A 13812-nucleotide genomic window follows, 5' to 3' on the forward strand; every position below is an offset into this window, starting at 1 on the left:
CTTAAATTTGACTTGTCTTAATAGCACAGAATTAGAGATTGTGAAAAGTATCAGTCTCACGAAATCAAGAAACATTTTTAACAGGAGAGTGAGCTGCCTTAAAGCCACCAGTCAGGATGGACAGGCATGCTAATCATAGCCTTGTGTGTATTCTGTGGTTTAACTGACCACTCTTGAGCAGGTTGAATGCACCTCCCCTCCCTTGCTGCCTTTATGTGCCCAACTGAGATAGCAGTTACATCATGTGGGCAGAATCGATGTCTTTCCACTGTTTAGTGAACTGCATCACTGCTCCAGAGTTTTATAGTGATGGGGCAATCTATTTCCACATAAATAATTTGTTCTTGATTATTTGTGTGCGTAGTTTGTTGGTTTGATTAATGATGCAATTTTATCTTAAAACTCTTAAGTTGCTAGTTTAATACACATCATGTAGCCAACAGCAGCCATGTTATAGTTTATGTCGCATTTTTATTCATATACTATGGTTTACTTTTCAGTGAAGTAGTTCAAAACAAAACCTCCGAGCTGTTTGATAATCTTTGTGGACTTGGTTTTATTAGGTGCGGTTTGATAGTGTGGGAGGACTTAGCCAGCATATTCAAGCTCTCAAAGAAATGGTCGTTTTTCCTCTGCTGTATCCTGAAGTATTTGAGCGATTCAAGATTCAGCCACCAAGGTATGTACCTCTAAAGGAGCTAGGAATTGATAAACCTGACAAGTTGGTATATTCATATACCAGTATGCATTGAAGTTTGCTAAAGTAACTTGCTAAGTAAGCTGCATCATGCTTACATCAAACCTTGTAATAACCATCTTTCCCCACTTGGAGGCCTTTCCAGTATGGATCTGCTGGGAATTATGTGGGTATCCTGATTGACTCACATGCATTTACAGCACAGAAGGAGGCCTTTTGGCCCATCATGTCTGTGCCAGTCAACAAAGATCTGGCTACACTAACACCACTTTTCAGCGCTTGGCTCATAGCCCTGGAGGCTATGGCAATGCAAGTGAATATCTAAATACTTCTTAAATGTTACGAGAGTTCCTGACTCAACCACCCTTTCAGACAGTGTGTTCCAGACTCCCACCACCTTCTGGGTGAAAAAATTTCTTCTCAACTCCCCTCTTAGCCTTCTACCTCTTACCTTGAATCTATGATCCCTGGTTATTGACCCCTCTACTAATGGAAAAAGTGCCTTCCTATCCACACTACGTATGCCCCTCATAATCTTATACACTTCTGTCAGGTCCCCTCTCAATCTCCGCTGCTCCATGGAATATTGTAAATGTTTATATTTGATCCCTGCTGGTCTTGTTTAGAGATCTGCATTGAATAGCATTGTAGCGCATATTTCTCCTTCGTTTCACTGTCCATTTTTTTTGGATTACACCTTTGTGAAACACCTTGGGAAACTTTTCTACAACGAAGAGGCAGTATTAACTCAATTGTTCTTCTGGTAACACTTTGTTTGAGCACTCTTTTTCCACTGTAATCAAATATGTTTTTGCATTCTCTGAGACATTTCTTCTTGTTGCACATGTTCTGTTTCAAAATTTTGGAAGCTGAATCATCTGTCATGCAGACTGCTGACATTGTGGCCCCATGATAGCCATGTGCTACTCATCTTTTTACTGTACACTTCTGTTGTGCAGTCTGCACTCCCCACTGTTTTTCGTTTATTGTTTCTCTGATGGAGTTAACTGTCCACTTCCACTGCTTTGTGAGACTTCTAATGCCACTGTTTGCGAGTGCTCATTGTTTATTTTGCCATCTATCTGTGGCTATTTACTGGTCATGATTAAACTGTTGTAGCTGTCTTGTTTCAATTGTATATCAGAATTGTTTCTGTATTGTTTGTTGCCTAATATTTCTACTTTCTGTTAATTTTACTGTCTTGCATTTCCCAAAACAAAATATTTCTAAACTAAAGTGATGATTTTAAATATGCCCATCTGCCAGAAATGGGATGGATGGATAATTAAAATTACGCAGGACACTTACCCCACAACATCACACTCTCTTCCTGCAATTTTCCATTTTAATCTGCCATTAGCTGATAGAAATGACACTCTGGGGAAACTGGTGGATTCCTTCCTTAAATATGCAATTGAGCTTCAATTCTTGGTGCCCCATGTAACTAGTGGACAGAGTGGGAAACAGATTGTAACATTCTTGCCAAGTGAACCTAGTTAGAAGAGGAGTTTGGGCAGGTAAGTTTTCTAACTTAACTTTCTTTGTGGGACTTGGAGGAGTCCTCAGTTGGAAGTCTTTTGTCACCCACTTTACGTTCTCACTTGCCAGCCAACTGCAGTTCCTGCTGGCTTTGCACAGGCAGCTGACCAGTGACATGTGGATGGTCAGAAGTTAAAATCCCTTGAGCTTCATAGGTCAACATAACCAGCCTCTTTACATTTAAATAGGCTGATGTTCACAAATATATTATCCCTGATCTCTTTCATTACGGCACAATGTCAGTTTCCACGTCTTTGCTGACGATACCAAGCTGTACCTTGTCAATTCTTGAATCTTCCACTCAGTTTAAATTGCCAGACAGCTTGTCCAACATCTGGCACAGGATGAGCAGAAAATTTCTCTCAATTAAATATTGGGAATTCCAGCAGCTTTGGTCCCAACCACAAACCCTAGCCACAAACTCCATCCTTGTCCCCAGCAACTCTGAGGCTGATCCAGACTGTTTGCCACCTTGGCGTCATGTTTGGCACCAAATTAAGTTTCCAACCACACCCACGTTATCATTACGTTTACCTATTTTCATCTCTAACACCGCTTGATTCTACTCCTGCCTCAGCTCACCTGTTGTTGAAACCTTCATCCATGACTTTGTTACGTCGAGACTTGACTATTTTAACACACCTCTGGCCTGCCAACCATGCTCTACCCCCTATAAATTTGAGATCATCCAAAATTCTGCCCCCCAAATTTCAACTCACACCATCGCTCCTGTGCTCACTGACCTACTGGCTCCCGGTTAAACAATGCCCTGATTTTAAAATTCTCATTCTTGTTTTCAGATCCCTCTCTGGCCTGACCTCTCATTATTTTTGTAATCACCTTCAGCCTCTCAACCCTCTGCACTCCTCTAATCCTGACCTTTTAAGTCTTCGAAAGTACCGTCTAAACCCACGACCTTCGTGGATAGCACGTTTTTAGACGTGGTCACCCCACAGCTTAAGGAATTGCAGACAGAGGGGGAATAGGTGACTATCAGTCAGAAGAAAGGTGTCAGGCAGGTAGTCAGGAAATCCCCATCGAGCATCTCGGAAAATGGTGAGAGTGATGGTCCCTCTGGGGAACGCATCCACGCTCGTGGCACTGAGAGTGGCTCAGCTGCACAGGGCAGGAGGAGAAAGAGGGGAAGAGCAATAGTGGTAGAAGACTCGATAGTAAGAGGAACAGAGGTCATAGAAGTGACTCCAGGATGGTATGTTGCCTCCCTGGTGCCAGGGTCAAGTATGTTACTGAACGGCTGCAGGGCATTCTAAGGGGGGAGGGCAAATAGACAGAGATTGTGGTACATATTGATACCAACGACATGGGTAAAAAGAGGGATGAGGTCCTGCAAGCAGAATTTAGGGAGCTAGGAAATAGATTAAAGAACAGGACCTCAAAGGTAGTAATCTCTGGGTTACTTCCAGTGCCACACGTTAGTGAGTATAGAAATAGGTGATTAGTCCAGATCAATGCGTGACTGGAGAGATGGTGCAAGAGGGAGGGCTTTAGATTTCTGGGACATTGGGACTGTTTCTGGGGGCGGTGGGACCTGTACGAGACGGACAGGTTGCACCTGAACCGGAATGGGACCAACAGCTTTACTGGTAGGTTTGCTATTATTGTTGGGGAGGGTTTAAACTAACTTGGCAGGGATCCTGAGAGGTGGTTCAGCAGGAGGAGATGCAGAGCCCAAATTAGAAGAGAGAGCAAGTGAGTCTGGAAGGCATAGAAATTATAGATATAAAAACAAAAAAACTGCGGATGCTGGAAATCCAAAACAAAAACAGAATTACCTGGAAAAACTCAGCAGATCTGGCAGCATCGGCGGAGAAGAAAAGAGCTGACATTTCGAGTCCTCATGACCCTTCAACAGAACTAGGTGGATCCAAGGAAGGGGTGAAATATAAGCTGGTTTAAGGTGGGGTTGGGGGTCGGGGGTGGGGGGGGGGGGGGGGGGGGGGGAGGTGGTTTGGGTGGGGGGAGAGAAGTGGAGGGGGGTGGTGTGGTTGTAGGGACAAGCAAGCAATGATAGAAGCAGATCATCAAAAGATGTCACAGACAACAATAAAAGAACACATAGGTGTTGAAGTTGGTGATATTATCTAAACGAATGTGCTAATTAAGAATGGATGGTAGGGCACTCAAGGTATAGCTCTAGTGGGGGTGGGGGTAGCATAAAAGATTTAAAAATATTTAAAAATAAAGGAAATAGGTGGGAAAAGAAAAATTTATATAACTTATTGGAAAAAACAAAAGGAAGGGGGGAAGAAACAGAAAGGGGGTGGGGATGGAGGAGGGAGCTCAAGACCTAAAGTTGTTGAATTCAATATTCGGAAGGCTGTAAAGTGCCTATTCGGAAGATGAGGTGTTGTTCCTCCAGTTTGCGTTGGGCTTCACTGGAACAATGCAGCAAGCCAAGGACAGACATGTGGGCAAGAGAGCAGGGTGGAGTGTTAAAATGGCAAGCGACAGGGAGGTTTGGGTCATTCTTGCGGACAGACCACAGGTGTTCTGCAAAGCGGTCGCCCAGTTTACGTTTGGTCTCTCCAATGTAGAGGAGACCACAATGGGAGCAACGAATGTAGTAGACTAAGTTGGGGCAAATGCAAGTGAAACGCTGCTTCACTTGAAAAGAGTGTTTGGGCCCTTGGACGTTGAGGAGAGAGGAAGTGAAGGGGCAGGTGTTACATCTTTTGCGTGGGCATCTTTTGCGTGGTCCACTCCTCCATCACCCCCTACTCCTCAACCCCCTCCTATGGCACCACCCCATGCCCACGCAAAAGATGTAACACCTGCCCCTTCACTTCCTCTCTCCTCACCGTCCAAGGGCCCAAACACTCTTTTCAAGTGAAGCAGCATTTCACTTGCATTTCCCCCAACCTAGTCTACTGCATTCGTTGCTCCCAATGTGGTCCCCTCTACATTGGAGAGACCAAACGTAAACTGGGCGACCGCTTTGCAGAACACCTGCGGTCTGTCCGCAAGAATGACCCAAACCTCCCTGTCGCTTGCCATTTTAACACTCCACCCTGCTCTCTTGCCCACATGTCTGTCCTTGGCTTGCTGCATTGTTCCAGTGAAGCCCAACGCAAACTGGAGGAACAACACCTCATCTTCTGACTAGGCACTTTACAGCCTTCCAGACTGAATATTGAATTCAACAACTTTAGGTCTTGACCTCTCCCCTCCATCCCCGCCCCCTTTCTGTTTCTTCCCCCTTCCTTTTGTTTTTTCCAATAAATTATATAAATTTTTCTTTTCCCACCTATTTCCTTTATTTTTAAATATTTTTAAATCTTTTATGCTACCCCCACCCGCACTAGAGCTATACCTTGAGTGTCCTACCATCCATTCTTAATTAGCACATTCGTTTAGATAATATCACCAACTTCAACATCTCTGTGTTCTTTTGTTCTGTTGTCTGTGACATCTTTTGATAATCTGCTTTTATCACTGCTTGTTTGTCCCTACAACCACACCACCCCCCTCCACTTCTCTCTCTCTCTCTCTCTCTCTCTCTCTCTTCCCCCCCCGCAACCCCCCACCTCATACCAGCTTATATTTCACCCCTTCCTTGGATCCACCTAGTTCTGTTGAAGGGTCATGAGGACTCGAAACGTCAACTCCTTTCTTCTCCGCCGATGCTGCCAGACCTGCTGAGTTTTTCCAGGTAATTCTGTTTTTGTTATAGAAATTATAGGTCAGTTAAGGCACAAGGGAGTTTGACAAGGTTGAATGGTATTTATTTTAATGCAAGGAGTCTGACTAATTAGACAGATGAGCTGAGGGCAAAAATTTACAGATGGAAGTATGATGTCATTGCTGTCACAGAGACATGGTTGAGAGAGAGAGACAGGATTAGCAGCTTAATATTCCAGGATATAAGGTCTTCAGACAAGACAGGGAAGGAGGTAAAAGAGGAGAGGGTATCGCAATATTGATCAAGGAATCAATTACAGCAGTAAGGATGGATGACATCTTAGAAGGCTCCTCAAATGAAGCCATATGGGTAGAACTTTAAAACAAAAAAGGAGCAATCACATTGCTGGGAGTGTACTATAGGCCCCCAAACAGTCAGAGATAAAGAAGAGCAGATACGTAGACAAATTTCAGAGAAATGTAGAAATAATAGGGTAGTAATAGTGGGGGATTTTAACTTCCCTAACATTAACTGGGTTAGTCATAGTGGGATAGGTTGAGAGGGAGCGGAATTCTTAAAATGCATCTAGGAGAGCTTCTTAAGCCAGTACGTAGAAGGTCCTACGAGAGAGGGGGAGGTCCTGGACTTAACTTTAGGGAATGAAGCTGGGCAAGCGGTAGAGGAATCAGTGGGGGAGCATTTTGCAGATAGTGATCATAACTCCGTTAGATTCAAGGTTGTTATGGAAAAAGACAAGACTGGGCCAGAAATCAGAGTTCTATATTAGGGGAAGGCCAATTTGATAATATAAGATATGATTTGGCCAGAATGGACTGGGAGCAGTTACTTTTAGGTAAACCTGGATCAGAGCAGTGGGACTCATTCAAGAAGGAAATAGGGAGAGTACAGGGCCAACATATTCCAGTAAAGTCAAAGGGCGGGACCAACAAATCCAGGGAACCCTGAATGTCGAGGGATATACAGGATTGGGTAAAGAGAAAAAGGGAGGCTTATGGCAGATACTGAGGGCTCAAAACAGCAGAAGCGCTAGAGGAGTATAGAAGTGTAGGGGGGAACTTAAAAAAGAACTTAGGAGAGCAAAAAGGGGGCATGAAAAAACATTGGCAGGTAAAATAAAGGAAAATCCAAAGTTATTTTATAAGTACATAAAGAGTAAGAGGATAAATAGGGAAAGAATAGGGCCCATTAAGCACCGTCGTGGTAATTTGTGTGTGGAGCCGGAAGACGTAGGTAGGGTTCTAAATGAATACTTTGTGTTGGTGTTCACAAGCAAGAGGGACGACCTGGGTATGGAAATCCAGGCAGAAGGACTGTGACATAATTAAAGAAATTGGCATAGAAAGGGAGGAGGCTCTAAATGGTTGGCAGGCTTAAAAGTGGATAAATATCCAGGCCCGAATGAAATATATCCCAGGCTGTTGAGTGAGGCAAGGGAGGAGATAGCAGGAGCGCTGGCAATAATTTTCAATACCTCTCTGGCCATAGGAGAGGTGCCAGAGGACTGGAGGACAGCCAATGTGCTACCATTATTCAAGAAGGGAGGAAGGGATAAACCAGGCAACTACAGGCCAGTCATTCTCACCTCAATGGTGGGGAAACTATTGGAAGCAATTCTGAGGGACAGAATTAATCTAAATTTGGAGAGGCAGGGATTAATCAAGGACAATCAGCATAGTTTTGTTATGGGGGGGTCACGTCTGACCAATTTGATTGAATTTTTCGAAGAGGTGACCAGGCGTGTAGATGAGGGCAATGCATTTGATGGAGTCTGTTTGGACTTTAACAAGGTTTTTGAGAAGGTCCCGCATGAGAGACTGATAATGAAGATAAGAGCCCATGGGATCCAAGGCAATTTGGCAAATTGGATCCAGAATTGGCTGAGTGGCGGGAAGCAGAGGGTGATGGTCGAGGGGTGTTTTTGTGACTGGATGCCTGTGTCCAGTGGGGTTTCACAGGGCTCTGTGTTGGGTTCTTTGCTGTTTGTGGTATATATAAATGATTTAGACTTGAATGTAGGAGGGTTGATCAGTAAGTTCGTGGATGACACGAAAATTGGTGGGGTGGTAAACTGTGAGAAGGATAGCCTTCGATTATAGGAAGATATAGATGGGCTGATCAGTGGCAAATGGAATTTAATCTGGATAACTGTGAAGTGATGCACTTAGGCAGGACAAACAAGGCACAGGAATATACGATGAAAGTTAGGACCCTGGGAAGTACCGAGAATCAGAAGGACCTTGGTGTGCATGTCCACCAGTCCCTTAAAGCAGCGGGACAGGTAGATAAGGTGGTTAAGAAGGCATATGGGATACTTGCCTTTATTAGCCAAGGCATAGAATATAAGAGCAGGGAGGTTATGCTGGAACTGTATAAAACGCTGGCTAGGCCACAGCCAAAATATTGTGTGCAGTTCTGGAATCCGCATTATAGGTAGAATGTGATTGCACTAGAGAGAGTGCAGAGGAGATTTACCAGGATATTGCCTGGGCTAGAGAGTTTTAGTTTATGAGGAGAGATTGGATAGACTGAGGTTGGTTTCCCTGGAGCAGAGGAGATTGAGGGGGGACATGATTGAGATGTATAAAATTATGAGGGGCATAGATAAGGTAGACAGAAAGGAACTTTTCCCCTTGGTGGACGGATCAGTAACCAAGGGGCATAGATTTAGGGTAAGGGGCAGGAGGTTTAGAGGGGATGTGAGGAAGAATTTTTTCACCCAGAGGGTGGTGGGAATCTGGAACTCCCTGCCTGAAAGGATGGTAGAGGCAGATACCCTCATAACATTTAAGAAGTATTTGGATATGCACTTGTGATGCCATGGCATACAAGGCTATGGGCCTAGTGCTGGAAATAGGATTAGAATAGTTAGGTACTTGTTTGACTGTCGCAGACTCGATGGGCCGAAGGGCCTTTTTCTGTACTATAGACTTCTATGACTCTATGACCTCTACCATCTAGAAGAACAAGGGCAGCAGATGCATGGGAACACCACCATCTGTAAGTTCCCCTCCATGTCGTACACCATTATGACTTGGAACCTTATAACTGTTTGTACTGGGTCAAAATCCTAGAACTCCCTTTCTAACAGCACGGTGGGTGTACCTAGACCACATGACTGCAGCAGTTCAAGGAGGTAACTCACCACCATCTTCTCAAGGACAATTTGGGACGGGCAACAAATGCTGGCCTAGCCAGCGAAGCCCACATCCTGTGAAAGACTTGTTTAAAACCCTGATTTTAATTGCCCTCCCTAATCCTCTCCATCTCTTTACTCCATTTTCCTCCTTTAAGACATTCTTTAAAACTTTCCTCATTGACCAAGCTTTTGTTCATCTGCCCTAATATTTCCTTAAGTGCCTCACTGTCATATTTTAATTTACAATGCCATTGTGAAATACCTTGGAACATTTTATGTTAGAGGCACTATATAAATATAAGTTGTTGCTATGAGGCAATAATGGAGGTGGTGTGGTCTAAAAGTGTAGTTTACACAAATTTGAGTTTTTCTTTTGACCAAATGATTGGGGAAGGTAGTATGCCACATACCAGGAAGTAAGTATCTGGCTTTAAATTTAATTCTTGCTCAATACTTTTCTGGTAAAGTGTGTTGCTTTTTTTGCTGTTCAGCTTTTCATCTTTGAGGATGTAATAAAATGTGAATTGCATTGAAGTTTTAAAAAAACATAGCTGGACAGAAGATGAATGTTTTAATTAATTGAAGAGTGTGAAGAATTTTATGGAAAGTTTAGGTATGCTTAATGTAAGATTTTAAATATATTTTTGTTGAGAAGTTCAGGTCGGTTTGATTTTTGTCTAATTCTTCCCGTATCTCGATCTTTGCATGTTTCATTACATTTCAATTTTTGTTTGGAAATTTTCGAAGCCTTTTTTGAAGCTTGTCTCAGAGGGTAAAAGTTCTATCGATATCTCTTCCCTTTCCAATCTATTGATAGATGTTTGTTTATGTAAATATTTAACTTAGACTTAATTTCTTTGATCTAGAATTCATCTGAATACTAATTGCAGTTCAATTTGTCTCTTCGTAACTTAGATTTATATAGTACGTTTAGCATAATACGTCCCAAGGCACTTTACAGGAGGGTTATAAGGCAAAATTTGGTACCTGACTGAATAAGATAAGGGGGGCAGATGTACAAAAGCTTGATCAAAGAGGTAGTTTTTCAGGAGCATCTTAAAGGAGGAATGAGTGACAGAGAGGTGGAAAGATTTAAAGAGCTTTGGGCCTTGGCAGCTGAAGGTATAGCCCCTAATGGTGGAGCAATTTAAAAGCGGGATGTTCAACAGGGCAGAATTGGAGGAGCACAGATATCTTGGAGGATTGTGAGACTGGAGAAGATTAGGGAGATGTGAGGGTTGGGGCCATGGAGGTATTTGATAATGAAGTTGAGAATTTTAAAATCAAGGTATTGCTTAACTAGATATGTTTAACATTATTAAAGTTCCAGTTAACTGGACTTCAGAAGTTTGAAATCAAAACCATATGATTCACACTATCTCTTAATAATATTTGTGATGCTTCACACAAAAAAATTAACCGCCAAAGGTAATTTCTGGTGTTTCACTTTTCTGCAGTATATACTAGACAATTTGCGCCGGGGTGCCCAATTTATTCTTGTGCTGATGGGAAATAAGGAGACGCCGTGGCCTGTTGCTGAATGATGGCACACCTGTTTTTTAAGCTAAAACAGTTATTTTACTGCAAAAGAAGTTTACACAAAGAAAAGTATGCAGCTTCATTGTGAAATATTACTGCCTTAGCCTCAATGGGCATTCATAAAAATATACAATATAAAAATTTGCGTAACTTGAAATAGGACATATCCATCACAGCCTTTTGTATTGATGAGCAACTAGAAGGTGTATTGGTCAGACCTAATTTTAATACCTTCATGTTTAAGAGGATTGCTATTGGGTTGTTTAAATGCGATTGACATGGTTGCTGCCTTTCGAGTCATTGTCATTCAGCCATCGCCTCCATGCTGGTTCTCTATAAAGCAATCCTGTCAGTCCCACTCCCCCACTATATAGCCTGCAAGTCTATTTTTGTCAAGTGCCTATCCAATTTCATTTTGAAATCATTGATCATTTTCCTTCCACCACCCTTATATGCAGCAAGTTCCAACTCAATAACCCTTGCCACTTAAAAGTTCTTCCTTTATATCCCCTTGGTATGTCTTGTCCAAAACCTTAAATCTGTTCCCCTTAATCCTTGTGCTATCAGCTAATGGGATCAGCTTTTCTTTTTTCACCTTATCTAAACCTGTCCTAATCTTGTACAGCTCTATCAGTCTCCCATTCTCCAAGAGGAATAGACCCAGTTTCTCCAACCTGACCTTGTAGCTAAGGTTTCCTTGTCCCTGGGACCATTCGGGTAAACCACCTCTGCACCCTCTTGAGGACTCTCACATCCTTCCTAAAGCGTGGTGGCCAGAACTGGATACAATACTCTCGGTGTGGCCTATCCAGCACTTTGTATAAAGGTTCAGCCTAACGTCCTGCTTTTGCAATAAATACCTCTTTGAAGGAATTTCCTCTGCTAACTCATCTTTCAATATGTCATGCAACCTTCAAAGATATATGCACATGAATCCCTAGGGCCCTCTGTTCCTGTGCGCTCTTTAGAACTCCATTAACTCTATATTGCCTCTCCCTATCCCTTCTGCCAAAATGCATCACCTCGCTCTTTCTCAGTATTAATTTCGATCTGCCACTTGTCTGTGCATTTTGCTAGGCTACCTATGTCCTGTTGCAGTCTGTTAATTTCATTCTCGCTGTTTGCCATACCTCCAAGTCTGGTATCGTCAGTGAATTTTGAAGTTTTACTCAAACCTCTCCGAGTGTCAGTTAATTTTTTCTCTGATCATTGTTTCTAAAATCTTGCCTACCATTGATGTTAAGCTGACCGGCCTGTAGTTACTAGGAATGTTCTTGTATCTTTTCTTGAACAAGGCTATCACATTTGCCATTTTCCAGTCCTCTGGCACCTTCCCTGTTTCTAGAGACAATTAGAGAACTATTGCAGGCCATTCCACTATTTCCACTCCAACTTCCCTTAGCAACCTTGAATTCAAGTCTTTTGTACCAGGTGCCTTATTCACTTTAAGCATAGGCAGCCTTTCCAGTCCACTGTGCTATCAATTTTCAACCCATCCTTTACCTCTACCATCTCTGCTTGAACCTATATTTACCACTTTATACTGATTGTAAGTGAGATTGAATTGATATTTAATATTAGTACAAAATCTCAATACTGTGGATGCTGGAAATCTGAAATAATAACAGGAAACGCTGGAACTACTTAAAGTCGGCAGTGTCTGTGAAGAGAGAACAAAGGTCATCAGAAGTTTTCCATTTTGTGATTTAATACAGAACATTGCGCATGTTAAACAGTTAATCATAAAAAGTGGAAATAATCCCAGTATCATTGTCAGTGTTGTCCCCTTGAGTGCTGTCTATTATCCCTCTAGACATGGAATCAGTTTGAGTGGAGATAAGAAATAGCAAAGGTTAGAATTCACTTTCATGGGAGTAGTTTTTAGGCCCCCCTCACAATTGCTATACTGTAGGACTGCGTATAAGAGGAAGAAATAATGGTGGCTTGTAGGAAATGGTAGGTGATTTTAGTCTTATGTATATTGGATGAATCAGATTGACAAAGGTAGCCTGGAAGATGAGATCATTTGGGATAATTTCTTAGAGCAGTATGTTCTAGTGCAGGCTTGCAGGACAGATTGTGGCCTGCGAAGCCTCTGTTCAAAATTTTGGTAAGACACGCAAGTGAAGTTGAAGATTCGGCAAAAGGCTGCTCCTCCAATCACAGGCCACTACACTAGCAGCAAAAGTGGGAGAGTATCAGCAGCATATGCCAAAAGGGATACAGCCTCTGATTGGATGAACAGTGATCACCTGCGGCAGTAAATGTGCTGGGGGGGAGAGAGAGAATTTGTGGGGGAAGAAAAGAGAAGGTGCTGCAGAGCCTGGGGAGGGAGAAGATCAGGGTGGGGTGGGATGCGGGGTGTCTGTGTGCACGTGTAAACGCATGGTGTACTCCCAGTCTCAGGAGCCTCAGTCACCCTCACCCCAAACACCAACACACAGGGCAGGATTTCCCGGCCCTGCCTGCGGCTGGGATTGTCTGATCCCACTGAAAGTCTATGTACTTTTGGCTGGGCTGCCACAACCCCTGGAAAATCCTGGCTATATTCTCACCCACTCTCAGTGGGTGAGGGTGAGTGAGTAAACATCCTGAGACTGGGAGAGAGATGGACACACACACAATCACCCTCTTAGACTCTGAAGGTCATTTTTATTAATTACTTTTTAAAAATGATCAATTTATTGCTTTGATGTTGTTTTATTTTCTTCATACTCAACTTCTTTTTGAAATTCCTGTATCTTCCCAATATCTGCTCATTGGCCCCTTGAGTGAGGGAAAAAATGGAAATGTGGGCCTCATGCAAAAAAGATTGGACAAGCCTGTTCTATGTGTCACCCAGGGAGCAGGCTGTTTAGACCTATTTTCTAGCCCCTTCCATTGGTGGGATCTTCCAGTCCCGCAGAAGTCAATGGACTTCTGAATGGCTCACTGCATTTTCTGCCCCGACCCACCTAAATGACAGGCTGGAAAATTCCGCCCGTAACGTGCATTGAGACAGGATTAATTAATGACCCTGTGATAGGGGAGCCGCTAGGCAACAGTGATCATGACATGATAGAATTTCACATTCATTTTGAGTGGAAGAAGTGTAGGCCTCGGGCTAGTGTATTAAACTTAAATAAGGGCAATTAGAAGGGTATGGGGTCAGAGTTGGTTAAAGTGAACTGGGAAAACAGGTTAGAAGGCAGGACAGTAGAGAAGTAGCAGGTGCTTGAGAAGATGTTTTACAATTCTCAG

The 13812-nt window shown here is 42.9% G+C and overlaps 1 protein-coding gene across 5 annotated transcripts in view; it reads left to right on the forward strand.

The window, feature by feature from the left end:
- Window positions 1-13812, forward strand: part of atad2b (ATPase family AAA domain containing 2B) — a 183018-nt gene that overhangs the window by 90054 nt on the left and 79152 nt on the right. For all 5 annotated transcript variants that reach the window (XR_005942985.1, XR_005942984.1, XM_041187558.1 and 2 more), the window contains exon 11: window positions 564-679. Coding sequence is in view for 3 of the 5 variants with exons in the window: in XM_041187558.1 (XP_041043492.1) it covers window positions 564-679 (116 nt within the window). In the remaining 2 variants the exon portion in view is untranslated. The remainder of the gene's footprint in view (window positions 1-563; window positions 680-13812) is intronic.

The sequence above is a fragment of the Carcharodon carcharias genome, chromosome 5 (genome assembly GCF_017639515.1).
Source record: "Carcharodon carcharias isolate sCarCar2 chromosome 5, sCarCar2.pri, whole genome shotgun sequence".
Classification (NCBI taxonomy): Eukaryota; Metazoa; Chordata; class Chondrichthyes; order Lamniformes; family Lamnidae; genus Carcharodon; species Carcharodon carcharias.